Source organism: Micropterus dolomieu, linkage group LG01, assembly GCF_021292245.1.
Source record: "Micropterus dolomieu isolate WLL.071019.BEF.003 ecotype Adirondacks linkage group LG01, ASM2129224v1, whole genome shotgun sequence".
Classification (NCBI taxonomy): Eukaryota; Metazoa; Chordata; class Actinopteri; order Centrarchiformes; family Centrarchidae; genus Micropterus; species Micropterus dolomieu.
The window spans coordinates 33,505,354-33,530,247 of NC_060150.1; the positions used below are offsets into that span (position 1 = coordinate 33,505,354).

The 24,894-nt window shown below is 37.9% G+C and overlaps 1 protein-coding gene and 2 long non-coding RNA genes across 4 annotated transcripts in view; 1 reads left to right on the forward strand and 2 right to left on the reverse strand.

The window, feature by feature from the left end:
* Nucleotides 1–223: 223 nt before the first annotated feature.
* Nucleotides 224–17,586, reverse strand: LOC123981181 (voltage-dependent T-type calcium channel subunit alpha-1H-like). 2 transcript variants are annotated; one of them, XM_046065891.1, is made up of 33 exons: nucleotides 17,361–17,586; nucleotides 15,236–15,449; nucleotides 14,827–14,920; nucleotides 14,314–14,399; nucleotides 13,887–13,975; nucleotides 13,318–13,477; nucleotides 12,558–12,882; nucleotides 12,181–12,273; nucleotides 11,384–11,550; nucleotides 10,951–11,005; nucleotides 10,731–10,856; nucleotides 10,111–10,259; nucleotides 9,522–9,707; nucleotides 9,247–9,364; nucleotides 8,990–9,145; nucleotides 8,766–8,858; nucleotides 8,463–8,579; nucleotides 8,127–8,212; nucleotides 7,372–7,495; nucleotides 6,958–7,026; nucleotides 6,480–6,664; nucleotides 6,182–6,308; nucleotides 5,851–5,976; nucleotides 5,423–5,512; nucleotides 4,767–4,944; nucleotides 4,160–4,326; nucleotides 3,939–4,048; nucleotides 3,720–3,853; nucleotides 3,542–3,600; nucleotides 2,886–2,964; nucleotides 2,371–2,492; nucleotides 1,263–1,421; nucleotides 224–681 (listed from the first exon to the last, which is right to left on the reverse strand). In XM_046065891.1, exons 2-33 carry the CDS (start codon nucleotides 15,424–15,426, stop codon nucleotides 586–588), a joined length of 4,116 nt encoding a protein of 1,371 aa, XP_045921847.1. In that variant the 5' UTR covers nucleotides 15,427–15,449; nucleotides 17,361–17,586; the 3' UTR covers nucleotides 224–585. The 2 variants fall into 2 exon arrangements, with proteins under 2 accessions (XP_045921847.1, XP_045921838.1); XM_046065882.1 differs by having other exon boundaries at nucleotides 14,314–14,441; nucleotides 17,361–17,585.
* On the forward strand, nucleotides 16,101–23,163 carry LOC123981188. Its single transcript, XR_006827697.1, has 3 exons — nucleotides 16,101–16,175; nucleotides 19,125–19,241; nucleotides 22,417–23,163. It is a non-coding gene; the product is annotated as an uncharacterized LOC123981188 (long non-coding RNA).
* A 968-nt stretch (nucleotides 23,164–24,131) lies between these two features.
* LOC123974610 overlaps nucleotides 24,132–24,894 on the reverse strand; it is a 2,801-nt gene continuing 2,038 nt past the window's right edge. The window contains exon 3 of the long non-coding RNA XR_006825895.1: nucleotides 24,132–24,521. This is a non-coding gene — a long non-coding RNA (uncharacterized LOC123974610). The remainder of the gene's footprint in view (nucleotides 24,522–24,894) is intronic.

Below are 24,894 nucleotides of genomic sequence, written 5' to 3' on the forward strand. Positions count from 1 at the left end.
CCAGATTAAAGCTAGTTTATATCACTACTTCAAACAACAAAATAGTGGATAAAAAACAATTGTCTGTGTAAATCAGGTTGATTACATTTATTCAAGAAAAATTATATCGGAAATTTATACATAGTCAAAATGAAAAACATCTATACACAGTTTACTACTTGAAAACAAGAACGATAACTAGAAAATTATATATTTAATATCAGTTACCAACAACTAACTGTATAAAAATCACTCTAATAGCTTAAACATTAAGTTAAATCAAATATATACAATTTATTTGCACAGTTTATATCGCTAATTAAATTGAGAAACTAATAATTAAAACCTTCTACAATTTCAAAATCACTCTAATAACATAAGAAGATAAAAACAACTTCCATCAAAAAAACATGTGGCATTAAATCAAATATATACAATTTATTTACAAAATATTGTTAATTAAAATAAGAAACTAATAATTAAAACATTATACAATTTCAAAATCGCTCTAAGATGATAAAACCAAATGCCATTAAAACAAACATGTGGCATTAAATCAAACATATACATTACTCCTCAAAACAAGTAAATAATTTCTGTGCGACCTCACGTCTCTGAGGAGCCCTCTGCATTGACGTGGCTGGCACTGGGTCTGTCACTCTCCCCTGGAGACAGCCGGGCCTCTTCATGCATTCCTTCCTCCTTTGGGACAGCAGTCAGTAGGTTTGTTGTGAAATATAAACATATTCTTCTTACATTGGTATGACAACGTCAAAGTCAGAAATCAGTGCTTTGTTTATTATTATTATTTTGTCCATCTCATGGTTCCTCCCACAGCACAATCCTATCTAAAAAAACAAACAATCTATTATTGATTTTAGCTGTTGATGATGTAGGGGTCTCGTAAGGATGTTGAGCTCTTACTCTGGATAATCCACCGGATGCTCTCGACGTTTTCATATTCTGTTTGGTGGATCATTCAGACTAACAAGGACATCTTTCCTGTAATTTGCACTGCACTTTTTCTTTGTACAATAAATTGCAGTAAAATCACAAGTAAGATTCATTTGCTACAGTGATATGTTTCTAAAGTTCTGAGAAAGAATATTCCTTGAAAGAATGGCTCAATTCAAACCCAAGTAATTATCAATTTATTATCCATTAATTATTGGAAACTTTACTCTTTGTATATTTTGATGACAGTACCTAGAATTAGTACCAAATTAAATATTAGCTTTACAGCTGTTCTTACCAAAGAACAGCTGTATGTACTGTAACTGTACCTTGTTCGTGTCCTCCAGCGCTTGCATAATTGTTGCCACCACCAGGTTCACTAGCACAAACTGGGCCATAACCACGAAACTGATGAGGTACAACGGAGAAACCCAGGAAAGGTAGCTTATGCAGCCGTGGTCACCAGGATGGCATTCTCTCATTGCGTCCTTGAGAGACACAGAGCAAGATTCAGAAAGGAAGAGGGACTGGTACACAGACTGGAGGCAACATGACAAAACCATTCTTTCTCAGAAATCTTAACTGTTTAATAACCACAGTAATTATAATAATTTGACAATTGGAAACTAAATGGTACAGCAAAAGTTAGAAAAAAAACATTACTATAATGCTTTATTTTATGGGTCTGTAATTTAGTCAGAATTCCCTAATGATTCTGTGAGAAGTTTCCAGTGAAGTAATACAAAATGTGGTACTAATGTGGTAAATTGAATTAATTCAATTGTAATTAACTCATTATTCTATTATATGAAACTTCTTCATATATGTTGAATTGCATGCTGCCTGTAGACAAATTGATTAGCTGACCTGCTGTCCACTGACTAAAACACTCCCGATGTTACACTAGCAATCACCTGAAATTAGTTAATTGGAGGTTGCTAACACTGTCTCTATTTTCCCTTTAATTAGAAACAAACTTTATTTCCAGGACACTTCCCAGAAAATGTATGGAAAATTATTAGGAATGGATTTTTAATGGAGAAATTGGGACTTTAATGTCCCATAACATATCTCTTGCTGAGCAGATTCATCAGCTGACCTCATTCTGTGCACAAATTAAAAACTCCAATTAGTAAAAAACATCTCACGTTTTTAAACAACCCATCAAGTCGTCCTATTAAATCACACTTTGGAGTGATCCCTCTCTCATTGGCTGGAAGGTGTGGATTAGCTACAATGAAGGTGTTTGTTTGTAGTTCTAAATTAATGCACCAGTATTGAACTTGATGATATATGATATGATATAGTGGGATAATTCCCTTCAAAGGTATAGTGCTTGTAATTGTTGGGTAATTATCCCTCACATAACGACGGTTTCAATAGGGGATAACATGCTGTATATATAGAGCTTGTGTAAATGTATGAGTGAGTACATACTTTCAAAACCACGCTCCAGTTGTCTCCGGTGCACACGCCGTACAGCGTGAGCAGGGCCACCCCAAAATGTCTGAAGTTGGCTTCGGGGCGTAAACCCAGGCACGGGCGGTCATCATTGCATTCTGATTAACACAGAGACACACAGCACAGACATCCAGATATTGATATCAGTGCGCTGTGGACCTGTTGACTTTAACCAATAAAATCCTTCAGACGTGTGTTTGAGTCAGCTACAAAGATGTGGCATTAGAGTGGGCCTGTAGTATTTATCCAAATGTAACTATGTTGTGGTCCATTATGATTTTATAAAAGGATTAGCTAATGGATAAATGATGCTCTGGGGTGACTGTGGTATTTACTAGGCTGCCTCCTGAGGTTTACTACTACTTGAGGTTCAGCTAAAGGGTTTCTGGCTTTCCTTGGCAACAATGTTGATACTGGGGTCATCTCTGGAACCATAATCCTTTGCTGTAACCCCGTGTGTACGTGTGTTTTCTGCTAGTAGTGTGACTGACCTAGCTTGCCATAGAGCTCCACTCCCACCGCAGCGTAGATAAAGAAAAAGAATGTGAAGAGCAGACAAATATTTCCCACCTGGAATCAAAATCAATGTTATATCTCCTGCACAACAAACAATGTAGATATTCTAAATACTCAACCAGGGGCCTCAGCTAAAAGGAACTACTTTATTTGAGACAGGCTATCATTGCAGACATTTAGGAATGTCATCTTTTGAACATTTGGGTTTTCCCATTTGCTTTGTTAATTTGCTGCTGCAACTGTTGTCTGTTGATGCAAACTCAACACTTCCTCCTGTTGATCTTCAGATGATCCCTTAATGCTGTTGTACAGCTAACTTGAGTTTTATGACTAATTTGAATATTAGGCCCTATCTGATGTGTTTAGTTTTTATTAATATGCAAAGTTAATAATAAAACTGACTGGGTTGCACAGCACTGTCATAGGGTTTCTAATGTGCAAATAGAGCACAAACAGAGTTTTCTGAGTAATTTGTCTCTTAGTGTAATGTTGGTTTTTATTAATATGCAAAGTAATAATAAAACTGACTGGGTTGCACAGCACCTGTGCAAAATAAATTAATTTATACTCACTTTACATTCATAATGAATCAGACAACAAACTAAATAAATCCCACAGTGTCTGTGTTTACCTGTGAGAGAGTCTTCATGATGGTTTTTAGCAGAATTCTTAGCTTTTTGACTTTTAGGACTGAAGAGAGACACAAGAGTGGTCATGGATAACTTATACCATAAGTGCACACACACCCACCCGCGCACGCGCGCGCACACACACACACACAGATTTCACTTTGAGTGCGTGTATAGTACCTTGTGCTAGTCTGAGTACTCTACATACTCTCAGGATGCTGGGATTAATGGGAACTGTGTCTGCCATGTTCATCTTGTGCAAAACGATGCTGATGATGGAAACCGTGAGTACAGCAACGTCCAGCAGATTCCAACTAAACACATGCAAACGTCATTAAACACAGTGCTTACACACAAATGCAAATAAGGGAAAATAATTTCTTGCTCACTCTGTGTCACCTGATTTTTATGAACCTCCATATGCCAAACGCCACGAGCTTCAGCAGGACTTCAATGATCAGGATGATGGTGCACACATAGAAGGAATACTCCGTAATCTTCTCTATATACTGAGCAGACACAGAAAGGTTTATTCTACAAAGCCCATGCAAATAAATTTTTTGTGGCAGTTCGGAGCTTTCAACTGCTGCAGGCAGTGACTGTATGTGTGTGTGCATTACCGGAGGTTGATTGTAATGTTGGATAGCCATCACTGCGACACTGATGACAATGATGACAATCATGAAGAGGTCCAAGAAGTTGCTGGTACACAGAGAATGGATTGCTCGTCGTATGGTGGAGTAGTGAGTGTAATATGGCATCTGTGCAGGCTCTGGAACACACATGTCTACACACACACAAAGAAGGGATACAAATATGTAACAAACACTAAAAACATGTAAAGCTGCCCTTATCAATATCTTTATATCAACAATGGATCACATGGCTACACGCATGTGAAAGGAGTCGCTCAGAGTGGTGAACCCAAAGGGAATAATCACCTTTCTCCAGTTCATCTCAGGTCTACAGAGCATCTCAAAGTCTTCCAGATTGTTATTTTTTGGTTTGATGGTCCACACTTTTATGTTTAATGTTCCTCTCATCAATGTTACATCGAGCTGCAGCTGTTTTTAGCTCTGTTAAAATGGTCTGAATACATGCATCACACTGGCCAGTATGATCAGCCTCTGTTTGCATGACCTAACCAGCCTTTCTCTTTTTTTTTTAGACTCTGAAAGGTAACGCTCAGAAAAATAGACCCGCAACAAGCCCCTTCATTCTCCTTACTGTTGCACTGGACTTTTCCTCCCTCTTCTAGTAACTCTCGATCTCTTCTTTTTTGATTCTGCTGACAGTGGTGGAAGGTCTCCACCATTACACCAATAAACATATCGAGGAGAAGGAAGCTTATAATCATGAAGGAGATAAAGTAGAGCAGCATCCACTCGTTGTGATTCCTCACAGGCTGAGAGGAGAAGAGCAGAGAGGAGACATTGAGGACACATTTATTACACTGCTGTCTGTAGAACTCGTGTATTTAATATCTCCTTCTGCATGCTGACATGTGCTTGCTCCAGCCTATCCATTGTTGTGAGGATGGGTGTCATGCAGACTGTGACACTTTGGCTATGGGATCAGGCAACCAACTAGTTACTGACTTGTAGAGAGGATAATTCAACCATCCCTATTCCATCTGTTATTGACAGTTGTTAACAAACTGCGTCCTCAAATATATGCTATACAGTTACAAATATTTAGCTATATTGTTCCAACTGCTCCAGGCTGCCAGTAGTTTCCATTTCATTTCTGTGCCATTTGAAAATGAATTAGCAGAAGAATGAAACTCAGTCACAATGAACATTAAGCCTGCATAGTCCCTTGTTCCTTTATCATATAAATAACAATGTAAACACATCAATAAAATACTTTGCCAGTAAATATACCTGTTGGTCCACTCCCACAGCATCCAGCCCATCATACATGATGTTCATCCAGCCATCTTTGGAGAACATTACAAACAACGTCATCAGAGCCTGAATGGGAAACAGAGAAATAACTGGTAAGTCAACACCCCAGGTCTATTTTTTTCCAGTATACACATTCGTTATATTTAGATGAATATGATGCTTTTGTTTAAGCAACTTAAAAAGAAACTAGACAGCACACAGTGTATGCAATCCATCATCCAATGTGATCATCTTAATGTGTTACTGTAGAGAGTAAGAGATAGTTCGTTTGGAAGTTCTGGATCCACATCTCCATCATAATATACATATTGATAGATCACGTGATCATGCTGATTGGCTGAACATGAACAATTTTAAGACAATATCTAAAACCTGTCCTGTGTGCTCGGTGGGTTAGTCTGTACCTGAAGCAGATTGTCAAAGTTGTACTCCTTTCGTATCCAGTGATAGTTGGCCGACAGACAATCAGTCTTGTTGGTGATGTTTCTTATGTCCGCACCAACACAGTAGTAGAACTTCCCTTTGAACAACTACAGCGTTTGTGTAAGACAGAGATAGAGTGTCTGTAGTGTTAATTTATTTGTCCTGACATCATCTCAATTTCTCGATTACATCAATTACATCAAAGCTAGTTGGCTATTACACTCAACAGAGGTGTTTACTATGATTACTTGACTAAAAGCTGACCAGGGATCATGTGTGTGTGTGTGTGTGTGTGTGTATGTGTCAACTCACCTGCAACCCAAGGATGCCATAGAAAAAGAAGAAGGCGAAGCAAATGAGAAGGATGTTCCTGATGGGTTTAACTGAGGCCATCAGAGCTTCCACAGCCAGCTTCAGTTTCGGAACTTGCTCGATTACCCTGGAACACACAAACATAAACAAACAAATGTTTGTAAGTGGCAGCACACGTAACTACAGACACAAAATGATATGAAATAATATGGTATGCTTACACACAGACAGTACATGAACATATTAACTGTTATCAACCCACACAGACATCAAATATACACAAAAATAAATTGTGTACCTCAGTGGGCGAAGAATCCGTAGCAGGCGTAACATTTTGAGGATGCCCAGCATGTGACTATCAACCGTACTGACAAAAGTGACGAGGATGTGGACTAAAGACAGAATCACCAACAAACCGTCCATGATATTCCAGGAAGACCGGCAGTAGCTCTCCTTCCCAAATATCAAACCAAGAGCCAGAACCTGGTATTAAAGCAACAATACGCCAATTTAACATTAAAACATTATGGATTCCTTAAAAAGGTAGAAATGTTTGATCCAAAAGTATATCCAAAATTGTAGAATAATTTGCAGTATATACATATAAAATTATATATATATATATATATATATATATATGTATCATTTCATTTCGGATGTCAACTCAATCAACAGCTAAAAAGTCATAAAGTAATTTATCTATCAGAATATACAATACCATCTCAGTTACAATGGCCATAGAGCTCTACAGTTAAAAAAACAAAACTGACGTTTACCTTAACAAGCATCTCTACCAGGAAGACAGCAGAGAATACGTAATTAGACAAATCCAACATCCATCGCTCCTAAAGGGCAGAGTGAGATTCATTTTTAACTTGTATGTATTTTGTATTACATCTGATCAAACTACTATTACATATTATTTGTTTTACTAAATACATAACATCCAGCTTGACAGAGTGGAAGTGTGTGTAGGGTGCATGTGTGTCTGTTCATCAGACTGCGGTGACGCTGTATTTGCTATTTCTCATCACATCTCTGTGGACACGTGCATCTGTCTATATTTATTTTACTATGCTTGTGTGCTTCAGATTGGATATGTGTGTCTCAACACTCTGTGAGGGTTCACTGTATATCCCTGTCTGCAGTAAAAGTTACTGTAGGTTACATTCAGTATATGTGTGTCTCACCATGCTTTTAGAGTCTATTCCAGGCCTCTCCAAAACAATGGTGACACAGTTTAGGAGAATAAAGAGCAGAATCATGTGGTCAAACATCTTGTGAGAGATCACACGACGCCAAAAGATACGGAACCTAAACACAAACACACACACACACACACACACACACGTTAATCAAAATAGCTATCAGTGAAAAAAGGAGGGAGTCAAAACAAACATTAATTTATATATGAATACATTTTATATGAAAATACCCGTCTTTCGCTTCCTGTAAAACATTAAAATATTATTAAATTGTCATTTAAATGTATCCAATCAGATTTGATATGACTGGCTAAAACCACCCATGATACTACAGCGTTTATTAACTTTTAAAAACTAACACAGTTTAATACTTGTTTCACGATCATACTGGCCAGAGTATGAAAGCATCATGGAAGACCACATGATAAGAAGAATTTAATTATTTATTAGTATATTTTCATTAGTTCCCAGTAGTATATAACAATAATTCCTAATGTTCTAAATAATCAAGGTAATGCATTCTGAATCCTGATAACTGGCAGAAAATGAATAGATGGATTAAAGCTACAGTAGGTAATATTGGAGAAACTAGATTTTGAAAGCATACAACCAAAAAAATCCCACCCCTCCTTTCAGGTCTCCCTGTAAAGCCACTCCCAGTGAGTGCAGGGGCAGAGTGCACGCAGGTAGACAGGCAGGCCAGATGAAATGATGTGTGTTTTTGTGTTTCTGAGACTTACCTGTTCAGTGGAGACAATATGTAGAATGACCACTCTTCATGCTCTTTGCACCAGCGGCGCACTTTCTGGGTCAAGTTCAAAGGCTTCTGCAGGGGTGAATAGTTACACATCAGTCACATGTCTTTAACCTAAATAAAATAACCACAAGCAACTCTGAAGACAGCATTACAGTAGCAAAATGTTGCTAAGAAAAGTGACAATTTATTTAAAATCCAAAAGCGGTTTTGATCACACCACCTAGTCACTGGTGGTAAATCTTGTAAAATCTTCGCCAAGGGTTAACTCTCAGTTGAATTGCAAACCAAATTTTGAAAACTTTAACTCTTAGGAACTTACATTGTCCTCATTGGCATCTAGAGGTGCAGAGTCTTCCTCGGGGGCTGAGTTAATCGCAGGGGATCTGCTGGGCCCAGGGTGAGAGACAGTGCTGTCTTGGTTGTGGCTTGAGTGGTCCTGAAACAACATGAAACAGAGTTGAGCAAAGGGGAGTGTAGGATACTTGGTATGTTTGAGAAAGTACAGCACCTTGGGTCTCCAAACTGTAACTAGTATCTCAACAAGGGGGAAGTAAACAACTCGCTCAACACAAGCACTAGCTCAGAAACCACAATTTGGAATCTATGACTCATAGGAACTTACATTTTTCTTGTTATCTCTCTGTGAAGAGGCCAAGTTGTTTGGAGAGGAGCTGGCGGACCCACAGGGATCAATTTGATCAGAATCTGAGGAGCGCTGGAACAACAGGAAACAGAGATTGCCATAGGTGTGCATGTTAGTGTTTCAGTGTGCCGTATTTCACAGCAACATTGACGTGAAGTATAAACAATCTAGCTCTTGGAGAAAACTAAGAAAGAAGGCCTTACCTTTGCCTGGAAGCTGTCAACCACTATGCCCACAAGAACATTGAGAAGAACAGATTTTCCAAACACAATGACCGCAATAAAGTAGAGAGCGGCCCATGGGGAGGTAGCAGCCATCGTGTTGTACAGCACCAGATTCCAGTCATCCTGAGTCAGAAGCTGGATTGATAGATTTAATAGAAGAGACAGAGGTTGAGGCACAACTTGCATGATGATGCAATAAAATGACAGTGGCACAAATTGTAAAGTCAAAAACTAACCTCAAACACTGTGACCATGGACCAGAGTAGGGTGTCAAAGTTTTTTTGGTCAGGGACGATGTCTCCGCATGGTGTCTTGATGTTAAGTTTACAACCAAACAATTGCATACCCAGTACACTGCAAAGAAACAAGAAAATTCAGTCAGAATCATTTAAATATCTGCATCGTGTGGGTGATAATCATTTTAGTGATACAAAACCATTTGGTTTTCCTGCATCATTATAGCTACAAACAGATGAAGGAAGGATTTTTGTGTCTGCATGTGTGTACTTGCCTAAAAATGAAAATGACAAACAGCAGAAGCCCACCGAGTGGGGCTGCTCCTTCCACTGCCATATTCAGCACTTGCAGCTGTTTCTTCAGGTAAGGGAAGAAGTGAACCAACTTCACAAACCGCAGCAGGCGAAATGCCCGCAGAACTGACAACCTGCCATCTGCTTTAGCAATTATCTCCCACAAACTGAAAAAAACACAAACAGACACATTTTAATACACTGTTGGCAACTTCTGTGTGATTTAATATACTGTATCATGAGATTATAGGTAATACTGTGCTAGTTTTACTTAAATCCAGCCTGTTACTGGTTATAAGTGCTGGTATACATTGTATTCCAAGCGCTGAAGTCTCACACTGCTGAGTAAGTGTCATCCTACTCCAATATGATAGAAACAATGAATTTATCTTAATACTGCAACAGTTTTTGTGTACCATTCTCAAAAAACTAAATGAGTGGCTCCAATGAAAGTCCAACTCCAAACTATGAAGTATGGATGTATTGCAAGTTTTAATGACGGCACATACAGTATTACAAGACAAAGCAATAAGCAGAGGTCAAAAGTCAGACTACACAGGACCATATTACCTGATGATAACGATGACAAAGTCAAACAGGTTGTTTCGGTCCGTAAAGTACTTCCATGTGAGAGCCACCAGCTTTAAGACCATCTCCAGAACAAATACAATGGTGAAGATGATGTTACTGATCTGTAACACTTGTGTCATCTCCTCAGGCTGTAGGAAGAGAAGGAAGAAAGAAATACAATGAGAGGAAGAAAGAAAGGACAGAGTGGAACAGAGATATAGATGGAGAAAGGGGGCAAAAGAAAACAAGAGAATGTGAAAATGCAAAGATAGGGAGGGTGATAAGACAAGCAATCAATATAAAATATGCAAAAAAGAACAGTTACGTAAAGGAAGAAAAGGAAATAGTTTACATCTCATTCTAGTCTTCCTGCTGGGGTTCCTAATCTTTTAAGATCAGGATAGAGTATGGAATTATCTCTCTTCATCCCCAGCATGACAAAATACTTAAGTCCAAATGCGTGTGGTAAACCTGAAATATTTCCTGAATTACAGGAAATGGCTAAAGCAGCTCTCAGCCAGAGCCATTTTAGCTTTGAACCTTTCAGCTTCTCAGGTCTATCATTCACCTTACACACTCGAGTAGACAGATACTGTAGTAAGCAGACGAAAACACATTACCTGCCCGTTGTGCTCTACGACCATGGTCAAAATACAGAGTACAACTGTAAACATGATCCCTCGGTCAAAGAGGTTACTGTTGACAGTCCTCTCAGCTGTATTCTTGATGGGTATCCAGGCCTGAGCCTGAAAGACAGGGGAGTCAGTTAAGTGACCTCTTGTTATTGAGGCAACAATGCTGCTGCTGGTGGTAGAGCAGAGAGATGCTGACTGGACTCACCAATGAGGACGTGTTCAAGCTGCTACTGCCATTAGGTTGTACTTTGTTACGATGTCTATTGGTAAAAGGACAAGACATAACAATAAGTGAAAATAGAGGGTGTTCTTTTCTGGTTAAATTGAGACTTAATGGGTTTTTTCCCCCTGGTAGTGTGTGTTGGGTGTTTGTTTGCTTTTGAAAGCATTAGTTCATTTGTGTCTCTAATGCAAACTAAACTATTAAATGCTGAGAACATAACACATTTAGTTTTATCAAAATGTCCAATAAAATGCTCCAGACACATAGACACAGTGAGACCTGAACAAGGCTGAACAAGAGTAATATCTAAAATATATTTAAACTTTGGTTGTACACACATGCCACTGGAGACTGCAAATCTGACCACAGCAAAGTGTTTTAAGTGCTATTTAGTAGTACATTTCCAGTTACTGACCTGTTGTATCTACGGGAGATCTTCCGCAGCCAGCAGGTTAACTTGTCACAGAGCTTAGTGATGGACACAGCGTCAGCAAGAGGCTTTCCTGTCCTTCTTTCCATACTCTCTGAGAACTGGGTGGCGATGACGACTGCGTACACGTTCATCATGATGAAGGAGCCCATCTGGTTGGGGAAGTAAAGTGTAGCTATTTAGAGCAAGGGTTGCAAAACTCCGCTTCATGGAAATTGGACTAGCAGCATTTGCATATTTAGGATTACTGCCTCCAATTTAATTTAGACCCAATAGGGAAAAGGTAACCCACACAACACTGCAAATAGTTTAGTTGTTCATCAAACAGGACTGCAGTCCAAGTGTTAACCATAACTCTCTTTGAGGAGTAACACACAATAAACTTTTAAACAATAATTATGCAGACTGTGTAAATGAGGGCAGCATTAAAATGTATATTTCAATTAATACTTCTCATCCTGAAATTAAATGCCCCAACTCAGATTGACTTTAGTGTATTCTATCTCAATGCAATAGAGCATAGAATAAAGCTCAAATGTACAGCTCAAATGTGTGATATTTTAGACCAAATCAAAACTCAAATTTCAGTGTCTTTTGCTGCTGCTGTTGGATTTTCATAGATGTCAATTAAGTTATTTAACCAGCTTTACAGACCATGACCATGTCAAGTGCAACCAAAAAGTGATCAGTCTGGAAGAATACCAAAACCTCTTTTTGAGGTAGTTTTTTGAGACCTATGAGAACGGTCAAATAATACAGTTGTTAACTAAGTGGGGACTTACCAGGGTGACGAATACAAAAAATATAAAACTCCAGGGGGAATAAGCATCCATAAAATAAAACATGATCTCCATCCATCCTTCCATCGTGACAACCTACGGCAGAGAGAGACAGAGAGTGATGCAAATAAAATATTACTTTGTGGCAACACTTTAACACTTTAATAAGCTTTCTCCAGCCAGATGAAAGCTAGACTTTGCTATGATAGATCGATGATAGTGTATGACAGAGAGAACATCAGTCCCATCCGCCAAAACCCACAAGAACCATAAATTTCATGTCTGACAAGTGCAAAAAATTCTGACTGCTCATCATTGTGTTTTTTCTTCAGCATGTCCAAATCCAAATGTATTTCTACACATATCAAAGCCCCTCTTACCTGAAAAATGGCTATCCAGGCATAGGCGATGTGATCAAAATTGATGGCTCCCAAGTGAGGGTTGTGGTCCCCAGCACGACAGACATTATAGTACAAGTTCCAGTTCACACAGGTGTTAGCACTGGCCCCAGCCCCTGTGGGGACTAACTCATTTGGAGCTGAAACATGGTGGGGTGCAGCCAATGAGCAGGTTTCCCCACCCTTTTTGTAAGGTGGAACATCATGGCAGTGTACCATCCCATTCTTGTCATCAGGCGAACAGATAAATGGGACATTTTCACCATACGTGGACATGTAGTATGGACTTAAGGACACATTGTACATTCTGAATAGAAAAAGAATGATAAGCTTTTACACACTAGAATTGCTATTTTATAGTTATCATTACATAGCTTTTAGTTTTCACATGACAGGGTGTATGTGCTACATGTTAAGAAATAAAGAATTAATGTATATATGGTCATACATAGATACAAAGAGTGAAAAATTTAAAAAAACAGGATGTAGGATTTGTTGTCAAATTTGGCATTAATAAGTTAACTGACACACTACAACTCACTTCCAGTTTACATGGCAGGATATTAACTGCCTAAGTTATTTATGCAAAATGTTCATAATTGTGAGGATTTGCAGTTCACACATCATCACATTACATATTGTAAATTAGAGCAATATATGGAGGCCATTTGTACAACTTCTAGCCCAGAGAGAAGTGGAATAAATGCAAACACCGGAAGAGCAGACTAAGCAATTTCCTTACGCGGGAATGTCCTCTCCCAGGAAGCAGCGGTTGAGCAGCTGCCCCGCCCACAGCTGGACTCCCACAACGGAGAAGATGTGGATGACAAAGAGGTAGAGGAGGAGAACATTTGTAAGCATTGGCACAGTGTCCAAGAGTACTGACACCAAGCCTCGCATACCTGCACAAATGAACACAAAAAGATGCCGTCAGAATTTATTTTTACTAATACTTCATGTCACACACACATCACACACACATCACAAACACACACACACACACACACACACACACACACACACACACACACACACACACACACACAGTATGTAGCATTTTAAAAATACAGGAAAATGCATTTATAGTAGTTTGGGGTATTTTGAAAATATAAAATTACTCCACTCTAAAGATTATTTAAAGAGACCATATGATGATAATTTTCAGGTTCATACTTTTATTTGGGAGTCTAACTAGAATAGGTTTGCATGCTGTTCACAACAGTCTGCTCTCATTGGTCAGCTGCTTCGTAGGTTTGTCGGGAAAGTTTAGCCCATTTCTGACTTCAACTACTCATTAAAGTTACGACTTACTTGTTATTCTGCCTATCAGTCGCATTGGCCTGAGCGCCTGACCGACTCTTAAGCGAATGCCAAGAGAAGCTAAAAAATACTCCAACAACCTGAATGGAGAGTTTCAGACAGAAACAGGGAGATGAGTCTTATTTTGCATGAAATGTACACACATTCTAACACTGAATATGAAAACGTAGAAGTTGTTGGTTCAAAAACCTTTTTGAGGAATGCCTTTTCTAAAATACAGTCAAAACTTCAGGCTAGTCTGACCAAAGCTGTCCAAACTTTACTGTGTTTCTGGTTTGAAAGTAAGAGTACTGCTGTGATTGAGCATGTCGTCTTTAAAACTTAAAGAAATTAAATATAATGTTTTCCTAAGGTGACTGTGAAAAAAACAACAAGAGTGATTTGTCCGCATGAGCCATAGGCATTGTGGGATACTAACTTTTCCAAGTTGATGAAGAAGTCAAACTTGTTCCAGTTGTTGCTGAAGTAACTTCCTTCATAGCCAAAGATTCCCAGGGCCACCATCTTGATGAGCATTTCCATCACAAAGAAAACAAAGAATACATCCTCCAAGATAAAAGAAAAAATGTACGATTAAACATACAGTAAAAAAACAACAACGGTGGCAAAATACTATTTACTACTACTACAGAAAGACATTTTGATTATCTTTAGCTTTTTATGTTGCTAATTTAGCTGGTCTCAAATGTAAGGTGATATGGCCACTTATTTACAGATACACCATGTAGCCAATGAAAGATCACAGCACAGGTATCTAGTCACACTGCAATAATAGAAACTGAGGTAAACAGTTTTGGAAGGTGTGTTACCATGGAGAGGAAGGAAATGCAGATTAAACACTTTTTAAGTGTATTTGAAAGGTGTTAAAGATTCAGTAAATGTACATTCCACTGCCAGTGTCCACTAATAACACTGCAGGGGTCCCACTAACCTCTAGAGTGATGTTCATCTCTTCACAGGGCTTGTACATGCCCAGAGTCACACAGTTAAGCAGGACCATTAGTATGGACACATTATCAAACCACGTGGAGGAAGAGGTTAAGGTCATAACACATAGGATGAGAGATCATATTCATTCATTCATATAATTAATCAACAAAGAAGGATTACATACTAGAAGAACCTAATGCGATTAATAATGGCAGATTTTTTTACAGTGTCGTAAAGTTTTAATCTGCGTCAGCCAGACAGGTGAGAAAAAGACGCCTGTGAATCCTTTAGATACACTCAGAAATATACATAATGGTTTGATATGTAATAATACTTAAAATGTGTTTGTATTATTATTATTAAACATACATATTTGGTATTTTTAGACTCCTAGCAGTAAAAAAGGATATTCTGTATTGGTCACTTGCAGACACCAGTTACGGGGTCTTGTTGTTTGTTTCAAGCAGTGCCAAACCACAGGGGCCAGGTAGCGGTAGGGCCTCTCCTGATCCTCGGAGACACAGTTTGAGTCAAGAACTTCTTCTGGTACAGTGAGCGCCACCTCCCCCGGCTCCTCGTTCTGTCCCTCACAATCAGTCATGATGAAGTTCAAGTACGTATTCTCTGGAGGGAGGTCAAAAAGAAAGTGGTTGGAAAGAGGTGAAGAGAAGAAGGGGAAAAACGGGGAAAGCAGGCATGCGAGAGAGGAAAATGGAAGGAGAGACAGACAAAAGCCACAAATAAAACAACATACAACATATTCCAAAGTAACTGGGACATTGTTCCTGCAAAGACATGTTGTTGTTTGGTTTCTGAAGTGTAATTTTTCAGTGCTATGGGCACCACAAACAAATTTCCATACTCCTCCATTATAACATGTAATGTTGGCTAAAAGTCTCCGCACAAAGACACAAGTACATCGCCTTTACTTGAGTTAAAGTAATACTACACTTCATTACAAGAATAAAATCATTTAGTGTACTGTTGTTGTTTTATGTTTTGCATTATGCAGACTGGCATACCAGCCAACGTTTAAGTTTGGATATATGGAATTTTGTTCAGTGGAGGGGGAGACGGAGGGGACTCGTCAAAACTTTTCAGTTCACCTCTGCTTAAATTTGCAGCTGTGTTTGGATGTTTTAGGTGCAGCACCTTCCTGCCCTGACATTTCAACAGATAAATTAGCTGTTCCGTCTGCCTGCGCAGAGAGCAGCTGCGCAATTTGGGTGACGTCATACAAAAGACCATTCATAATAAATTTTGATGCAAATAATGGAGGTTTCCTGGGAGACACAAGTAAACATGAGGGCGCCGGGAGATGGCTGTTAAATAAGTTAAAACTGCTCATCGGTAAAGTATCTATAACTAAACTTGTTAAACGCATGTAGTAAAAAGCACAGTGAAATGTAACTTATCACCCTAATTAAAAACAGCTTTGAACTCCAGGTGTTATTTTACACAGCACACCACTAACGTTACACTTGTGGCGGTAACGTTAACGTTTCTTTACACATTTCTGGAAGCATTTTCCCCTTAGTTGTTTTATAGAAGAGAAATTAAAAATGTCCCGAGTTAGTAACTTTATTAGCGACAGAAACAAGTTAGACGCTCAAAACTTACAGTTATTTAATGACTAGCCTTAAGTTACTGTAAGCTAACATTAGCTCCGTGATTGCTACATGGCAACTTAGCCTTTCATAGTCATACACATGAATAACAGACACACAAAAAATAAGAAACTCGACTCAATTATTTATCGACTGATGAAAGTTTCTTCAGGTTAAATTCACCAGTGAGTTAGCTGAATGGTAAAGTTGAAGTACCGTTAGCATCAGGTGGCTAAGTGTTAGCTAGCGGTTTAAAAGAAAACACGTCACAGTAAACGGCAGTTTATCCAGTTCAAACATTAACGTACATGCTATTAATAAAAACAATAATATCAAGAATATCAAGAAATCATTGATCTTAATTTCTGGATATTCTTCATCAAAGTTAATGTTAATGTTGATCCACCCCAACCACCATCATATTTAACATTTCCATACTTTAACCATGTAGATAATATGTTTGAATGTGTTGTAAAGTTAAATTTTGATCGCTTCAGTCTTATCTGTAACCTTTTAGATTCTGTGATGCTGACTTTAGAGGATTAACGTTAGCTAGCCTTAACATTAACTCACGTGAAAAACACCGAAGGGTGACTACAGGTGACACCCCAAATTTACAGAGGGACTGAGGTTGGGCAAACACATGTAACAACTGTCAAAATAAAATGTGTACGTTAACCTTCTCTGTAACTATGGGCTCAATTTTGCATCTTGACAGCTAACGTTATCAAAATGTGTTTAGGTATAATCTTATGTAAAGCTGACGTTACCTATATTAGTTACTAACTGTTAAGTCACCCTATTTAACCTAACTTGAGGCCATGATAATCAATGTAACATTAACCTCTAAGGTATGTTAAGTTAGCATATCATAGGAAAAAACAGCGATTAACTACATGAGAATCACAAATTGAGCAAAAGCACTTACCAGAGGAAAAAGACCATAACTTGGCTGCAGTCACACTGTTGTCCACTTGGTATGACCTTTTATAAAGTCTGAAGATTTACTTTGAGTTATCCTAGCTAGCTAACATTAACAGGGAAGACGTGCGAAGCTCAGGTGTTGTTGCAGAGTAAACTCTTTAAATAATGATTATCAACAGTTTCAGCCTCACATTCTAGAAGTCATGAGGGAAATTAAACAATATTTGTTTACTTGTTAGGCTCCCTACATTTAAAAACATACTAAACTTTACAGTCCACAAAAATCAACACATTTAAAAACATACTAAACCTTACAGTCCCCAAATATCAACACATTTAAAAACATACTAAACCTTACAGTCCAGAAAAATCAACACATTTAAAAACATACTAAACCTTACAGTCCCCAAATATCAACACATTTAAAAACATACTAAACCTTACAGTCCACAAAAATCAACACCTTTAAAAACATACTAAACCTTACAGTCCACAAAAATCAACACCTTTAAAAACATACTAAACCTTACAGTCCACAAAAATCAACACCTTTAAAAACATACTAAACCTTACAGTCCACAAAAATCAACACCTTTAAAAACATACTAAACCTTACAGTCCACAAAAATCAACACATTTAAAAACATACTAAACCTTACAGTCCCCAAATATCAACACCTTTAAAAACATACTAAACCTTACAGTCCCCAAATATCAACACATTTAAAAACATACTAAACCTTACAGTCCACAAAAATCAACACCTTTAAAAACATACTAAACCTTACAGTCCACAAAAATCAACACATTTAAAAACATACTAAACCTTACAGTCCACAAAAATCAACACCTTTAAAAACATACTAAACCTTACAGTCCACAAAAATCAACACATTTACAAACATACTAAACCTTACAGTCCACAAATATCAACACATTTAAAAACTATATAAACACTACAGTCCACAAAAATGGCAAACATAACACATGTAACAGTTATTAGACAATAATTAAAATTTATGAATAAAACTAACATTTATAGCTGTGTATGCACGAGTATATACTTACCAGCAAAAACTACAAATCCCAATATGCACAGCATCCTACAATATGATGTTCCAATGTGTTTCCTTATTTGGCCTTTAAACATCGATTTCTGTGTTAATTTAGTGAAGATTTCCATGATTTGATTGCACTATATCCGACTGTATATGTATATCCAAGTGTTTGCCTTGCCTCTGTTGCCTGTCTGGTGGCTTATGAATATGACTCTAAATTGTGTTTTAATTGACTGTACTGATATAATGGAGGTTTGGATTGTAAAACTGTCCATGTTGAAAGTAGAAGTGCAGCAATCATCCTGTCTCCAATTTTTAGCCATATTCATCCATATTATAAGTATTCATCCAAGTATTTTATGCATCACCTTGCTACAGCAAGTGCCTTACCCATTCTGTAGTATTGATGTGTTTTGACCAGGACAATATTAGAACTGCAAAGGTTGTGGTGAAAAACATTTGGTCATTTGTTTATAGTGAGCAGCAAATTTAGATTACAGACACGTCTGAATCATCATCATTTTGTACCATGTGGGGTTCTTAATTTACACATACTCTATATGTCAAAGGTGAAGTATTGCATTGTGGGGTGTATAGCAAACAGCGTACCTGATATGGATGCAGCGTTTTTTATTGCATAGAGGAAGTATGTTGTGTAAAAGGTTCCAATGAACAAGCCTTCATCTGTCTTCTCTGTCTGCCCACCACAGATGCAGACCAGATGTGCTGTGTAAGGGAACTGGCTGATCACAGATATCCTCTGTCACTGAGGTTGGCCTGGGACAGATGAATCCATTCTTTGGCATTCATGCGAGTGGTTTACAGAGGTGAGTACGGAAAATGATCTTTCAAGCAACTCCAAATTTCTTCAATTTTAGTACTTTATTAATTCCATTAGACTTTTATCCACTTAAACAATGACCACCTTTTCTTTTTGACGCTTTTAATTGTAGTGTGATCAAGCACATGGAACCACAATTATTTCAGCTTTAGCTGTAGCATGACATTTAGTTTTTAGATTGACAACCGCACACAACAAGTCTGGTTTCAATGACATCTTCAGTTAAGTCTCGGTGTAGATTGCTCCTTACATAGAATGAGATGGACCTTGTCAACATATAGCATTACTCCTGGGTTTGGAAGCAGGGTTTTCACCAGGAAATGGTTACAGCAGGTGCTCAAGTGGTACTTTCTGTGGCAGCCTGAGATGCCACAGGCTTACTGGGGCACTTGCTGCTTTTAGCAACTGCCGCCAACAGATGAGATACAGACTTTTAAAGTTTATGAACGTTTTCAATGTAGTAATAGACTGGCTGGACTTTCCATGACCTGATATTTTGTAGTAATTTGCAAGGTTTCCTTGATTATTTCACTTTTTAATTGATAACACAGTCTGTTATGTTGCAATTCTGAGAAAAGAAATAAATGGCATTACGTTAGGTTGCCACTGACCTCCATGGCAGCTGCTGCTGACCTGGCAGTGTTTGTAAACTAAACCATTTTATTTTATCTACAAGTTTTCTGCAGAACATGTCACACTCCTCTCCTCTTTTTGTTTAAACAAAAAGCATGAAAAGTTCTGCACATGATTCTCTTTCCCCCTGTTCAGGTCCTGGAGGTCTTTTGTCTGTTCTTTTTTGTATATCTAAAGGCTAGCAGAAAGTTTCAGTCTTCCATCAAAACGTGCCTTATGGCATCAGTCAGCTGCAGTCATACTGTCTCAGACTGTTTTCCTGCAGTAAAGATGAAAATATGGACCATGTACATCTGTTGTTTTAAAAAACACTGAGTGGTGACCATCGAGAGTCCAGTGTGCTGCTCTGGCAGATAAGTCACTGGCTGCTCATTGCTGAATTTCGTCAGTGGTGAGTTGCACTTTCTGTGAGAATATTTATGTAAAGTTCTTAAAACACTTGAGAAACTCAGTGGTATTATTCACTAGCTCAGCAGATGCATGTTGACACTGACAAACCTCATCAGTTGGGAACAGGTTGACATGCATAGTAAAACCAAAGCAGTAAAATAAAGTTTATAAAACAAAAGGTGAATATAAATTGACAGTGAAACCAACATTAAAAACTCTGTCAAATGAAAACCATAAAGTGATATTATGATGTTCTTACTAACTTACCAAATAAGAATCAGAATCAGAAACAGCTTTATTGCCAACACAGTTTTACACATACAAGGAATTTGCTTTTGTATCTTGGTGCATAACAAAAACTGTAGCAGGTAGAAAATATGAGAAAGATAAAGCTAAATATAAAAACTGACAATAAAATATAAAAAGAATATTAAAGGATATGGACAAACAAAAGTTTGTGCAGGGATGTGCAGTGTGGGAGTCAGGTATACTATGGATTATGATTTTTTCAAAATAAAAGGTTAAAAGTCTATGTCCGTTGAGTTTAAACCCAGTGATTTAAAACCTCAATTGTCTTCAGATCAAAAGGGATTAAATGAGTCCAAAAATGCAGAAGCAGCAAGTCTCTGGATTTAAGGTCTCTGAAAAACATGTTTTAGCAGCATATCAGGAAATCATTTTATCATTATCATTTTAAGCATAAAGCTGAACTTTCTTAAACCTATTTCTTATAGATGCGTCGTTAAAGAAGAGAAAATGAAGTGAAAGAAATTTCTCTTTTTTGTATTATTAATCTACTTTTAATAATCACTTTGGTAAAACAACTCAAATACAAGCACAACAGTCATACAATGTTAATTTATGTGAAAACAAATATTTATATACTGTGTTATATCAGAATTATAGATTATCTTTTCAGCCATTATGTTATTTTCTGTCCAGCTTGTAATACACACAGAGCAGCAGCATTTGATTTGATTTTGATTTGCTGCCACCTTGTGGTTGAAAGAGACTTTTTACAAAGAGGTAAAGATAAACAAATTTTTCAGAGATGAAAAAAGTCCCATAATCTTTTCTACACCATGCATCATGAAGCCAATCTTATTTATGTGACCTATTCTCACATCCCACTCATCAATACAATTATATAAATAAATCATCATCTTTTAAAAAATAAATAGACATATCAACTCTTGTTTGATACACCAGCATTGATACAAGATCTGTGGCCCTCTCCTCCTTGCTCTGATCAGTACAAACAAAGTAATCTTGACAAAAAACATTAGGGGGTTAAAATATTAGGCCATTTGTCAGATGATTTAACTCTTTTAAGTCTCCAAGAAAGCTGAAGTCTAATTAAAATGATTGTGTATTTGATGAAATCAATCAAAATGATGTGGCTGCAAAAACAGTTTGAAGTTGTAACAATATTATAACTATAGTTAGAAGTAACTGTTTTTTTGTGTAGCTGTGCCTGAAACTAATGCTCTGTCAACAACAGTGTAATAACGTATAAATTACTTAACTGACATAAATTTACTTTGCTTTTGGAATTATTTAAGATGATTTTTGAGTAATTGAAAGACAGATTGTTCCCCACATTGCCAATGGTCTAATAGTCTAGTTTAGTCACTGTTTACACTCTTGGCACATTTGCACAATAACCAATTAGGTGTATATTTAGTATTATATTTATATTCCATCTTTCTTGGTAACTCCAACATTGAACAAGTACTGCTAATTTATACATGTGTTATCACCATACAAGTTAGATAAAAAGTGAAATGGAGTACAAATGTTACCTATAAACACAAATGTGCAAAATGTCTCTGCTATACATCAAGTACTTGTTTTAGTCTGGACCAGAGTGAGGGACCGACCAGCCGACACACCGGCATTGCTGCTTGTATGGCTGAAAACAAATCTAAAGTATCCGTAACAAGGTTGTTTGCTCATGTTAAAAAATAGCTATTGGCTGATATGTCATTATCAGATTGTTGTAAGTATTGGCCTCAAAAATTCACTATTGGTAATAATCATACATATTTGAACAGCATGTCCAAATCTGTTTTATTAAGTTTTGTTTGTATTTAGGCTGCTCACTCTCAACCATCCCTGGTCTTATCTGTGTCCTTCAGACTGCACCCTTATTCACACTTCTATGGCAATGATCACCAGGACAAGTTACTTCATCAGCAGAGCAGGAGGATGGCAGCAGTACCCAGGACAGTGGAGAACAGCTGCCAGACGAACAACAACAAAACACCACATCATCCACAGCGAGGCTGCCTGGAGAACCACAAAGTTACAGAGTAGACAGTGCTGTCACCTTTTCTTTCTTTACAGTACTGTTTGTCATTTGCCAAATATCCATACTCATCTATTGAGAGAACTGTTTGAAACATCCCCATCTCGAACACTTGGTTCAGTCTCTTCCCACCTGGCCACAACTGCTCCATAGTGATAGAGGTTTTCCACCAGACGATTCATCAAAACATTTTTTGTAAAGCTCCTTAGCTTGGGAGGGTTTGCCTTTCTCTGAGGCCCCATCCGCACTACTCCGTTTTAGTTTATAAACGGAGAATTAAAACGAATACGATCTCCGTCCACACCAGCGTTTTAGAGTTGATCTCCGGTTCATTAAAATGACTGATAATGCACATGTAGTGGCCGTTCAGGTACACTGGGCAAATGCGTGCCGGTGTAAACACGAAGCAGATGGTCTATTCCATAGTTACAGAAGATTTGGAGAAAGAATAAAGAAATGTAGATGAAGAATCAGACCAAATTTCTTCGCATGGACCAATAATGAGCTGAAAACAGACTTGGAGTTGTTGCAAAGTAAACAGTGACATGCTCAGTACAAGTGTTATTTGCATGGTAAAGAATATTTTAATAAAAATACTGAGTCAAAAACTCTGTCAGTAGCACCATGTGTCTGCTTTTCATGACTTATAAGAGCAAATCACAGAGCCAAGCGTGAGCGTCTGCATCATCGTTTCTAAAATAACTCTGTTTATTTCCATCTTAAGTTTCAGAACGAAAAACGGGGTCGGCAGTGTTTTCACTCTTCTTCGTTTTAGGTCTTCATTTTCGCCGTTTTTAGTCTGGACGGGAGGTGCAAACGTAGCAAAAGGTCTCTGTTTTAAAACAAAAACACAGTAGTGTGGACGGGGTCTGAGAGTCTTACAGGGTGTTTGTGTGAAGATAACAAAAATGTTGACATTGTTAGTGGAACAGAGCCGACCATCAGAAAGACACAGCAAGAAACAAGCTGGGAATCAGATCACAAGACAAGAACTTGAATGAATGAACTCTCACATTCACACACATTAGAGGTAAACTGTCACTGATTGTCCAAATTGTTAATAATGAAAATCATCAGTGTGTTTCCAGTCAGAGACCGTTCCGTCTGATTTAACAGAGAGCTAACCTTTGACCTCTTTATTTACATGGAGCTATAAATAAGGAGCAGAGGCCTGAAGGTGCATCCTGGGAAGGAAGAGAGGGAGGAGTAAAGAGGTGATGCTTCACTGAGGGAGGATGAACTCAGTTTCATTTGCTTATTTTATCTGATTATTCTTATTCTTATCTTAACTTCTGCAAGCACCTAAAACCAGGCAACTTGATATTAATCTCTCTGTTGTGCTTTTATTGGAAATTAACACATAATAATGCAGCTTTATGAATTTAAATATACATATTGAAATAAGAGTTTAACACAAATGTGTATGTTATCTATGTGTCCTGGATTAACTAAATTATCAGTGAGATGAACATCAGGAGAAAAATAAAATCTAGTGAAGGTAAAACTTTTTTGCAGAACATTATCCCTTTAATTTGTTTGCGAAAATACAAATACAGACACATTTCTGTTGATTTGTTTTTTTGAAAGAGTCTTGAAAAAAGCAGCAACTGTAAAGCTGATATGACGCCTGCACCTAACGGTCACAACATTTATTACAAGGATGCAGACACATCTTTCAGTGGGACAGTCTGACTTTTGATGTTTTTCTCTGAGGTCTGATAGGCTGAATACACTTTAGATGTGATAACTTTATCCAGTCTGACATCTGGATGGCCAGATAGCTGCTGATGTGGAAAGTCTGGTCTGGTTGCAGCCAACCAGCTCACATCTGCAAAACACACAGACTGACTAGACGGACAGACCAGGGTGGCTTTGTTGGACTGGAGCTCAGCACTGGACGGAGGGGAAGTAGAGGAGGAGGAGGGCGGCTGAAGCCTGCAAATACATGAAGGACATTCATCAAATAACTAGGACAATATAAAAGTCAAAGAAAACAACATGACACAGGTGTATGAGGCTAGTATTTGTGTTGACTGTTAATAAAGTACTTTCAAGGTGTAAAATGCTTAAATAAGTAAATGTTCCGTACTTGTATAGCGCCTTTCTAGTCTTTTCGACCACTCAAAGCGCTTTTACACTACATCCACCAGTCACACACATTCATACACTGAGCCTAAGTGCTCAAACAGAAACTAACATTCACACTCATTCAAATCGGGGTTCAGTATCTTGCCCAAGGACACTTCGACACGCAACCAGGGAGCCAGGGATCGAACCGCCGACCTTCTGATTAACAGCCAACCCGCTC

Bases quoted from the DNA above. Each gene is read 5' to 3' on its own strand.
- LOC123981181 (XM_046065882.1), bottom strand. From the start codon at position 15,426: ATGACTGATTGTGAGGGACAGAACGAGGAGCCGGGGGAGGTGGCGCTC. The intron at 13,478-13,886 runs GTAAGTCGTAAC...TCATTTGTGCAG, and splicing joins ACTGATAGGCAGAATAACAA to GTATGCGAGGCTTGGTGTCA. The intron at 7,027-7,371 runs GTGAGACACACA...TCTGCCCTTTAG, and splicing joins GAATAGACTCTAAAAGCATG to GAGCGATGGATGTTGGATTT.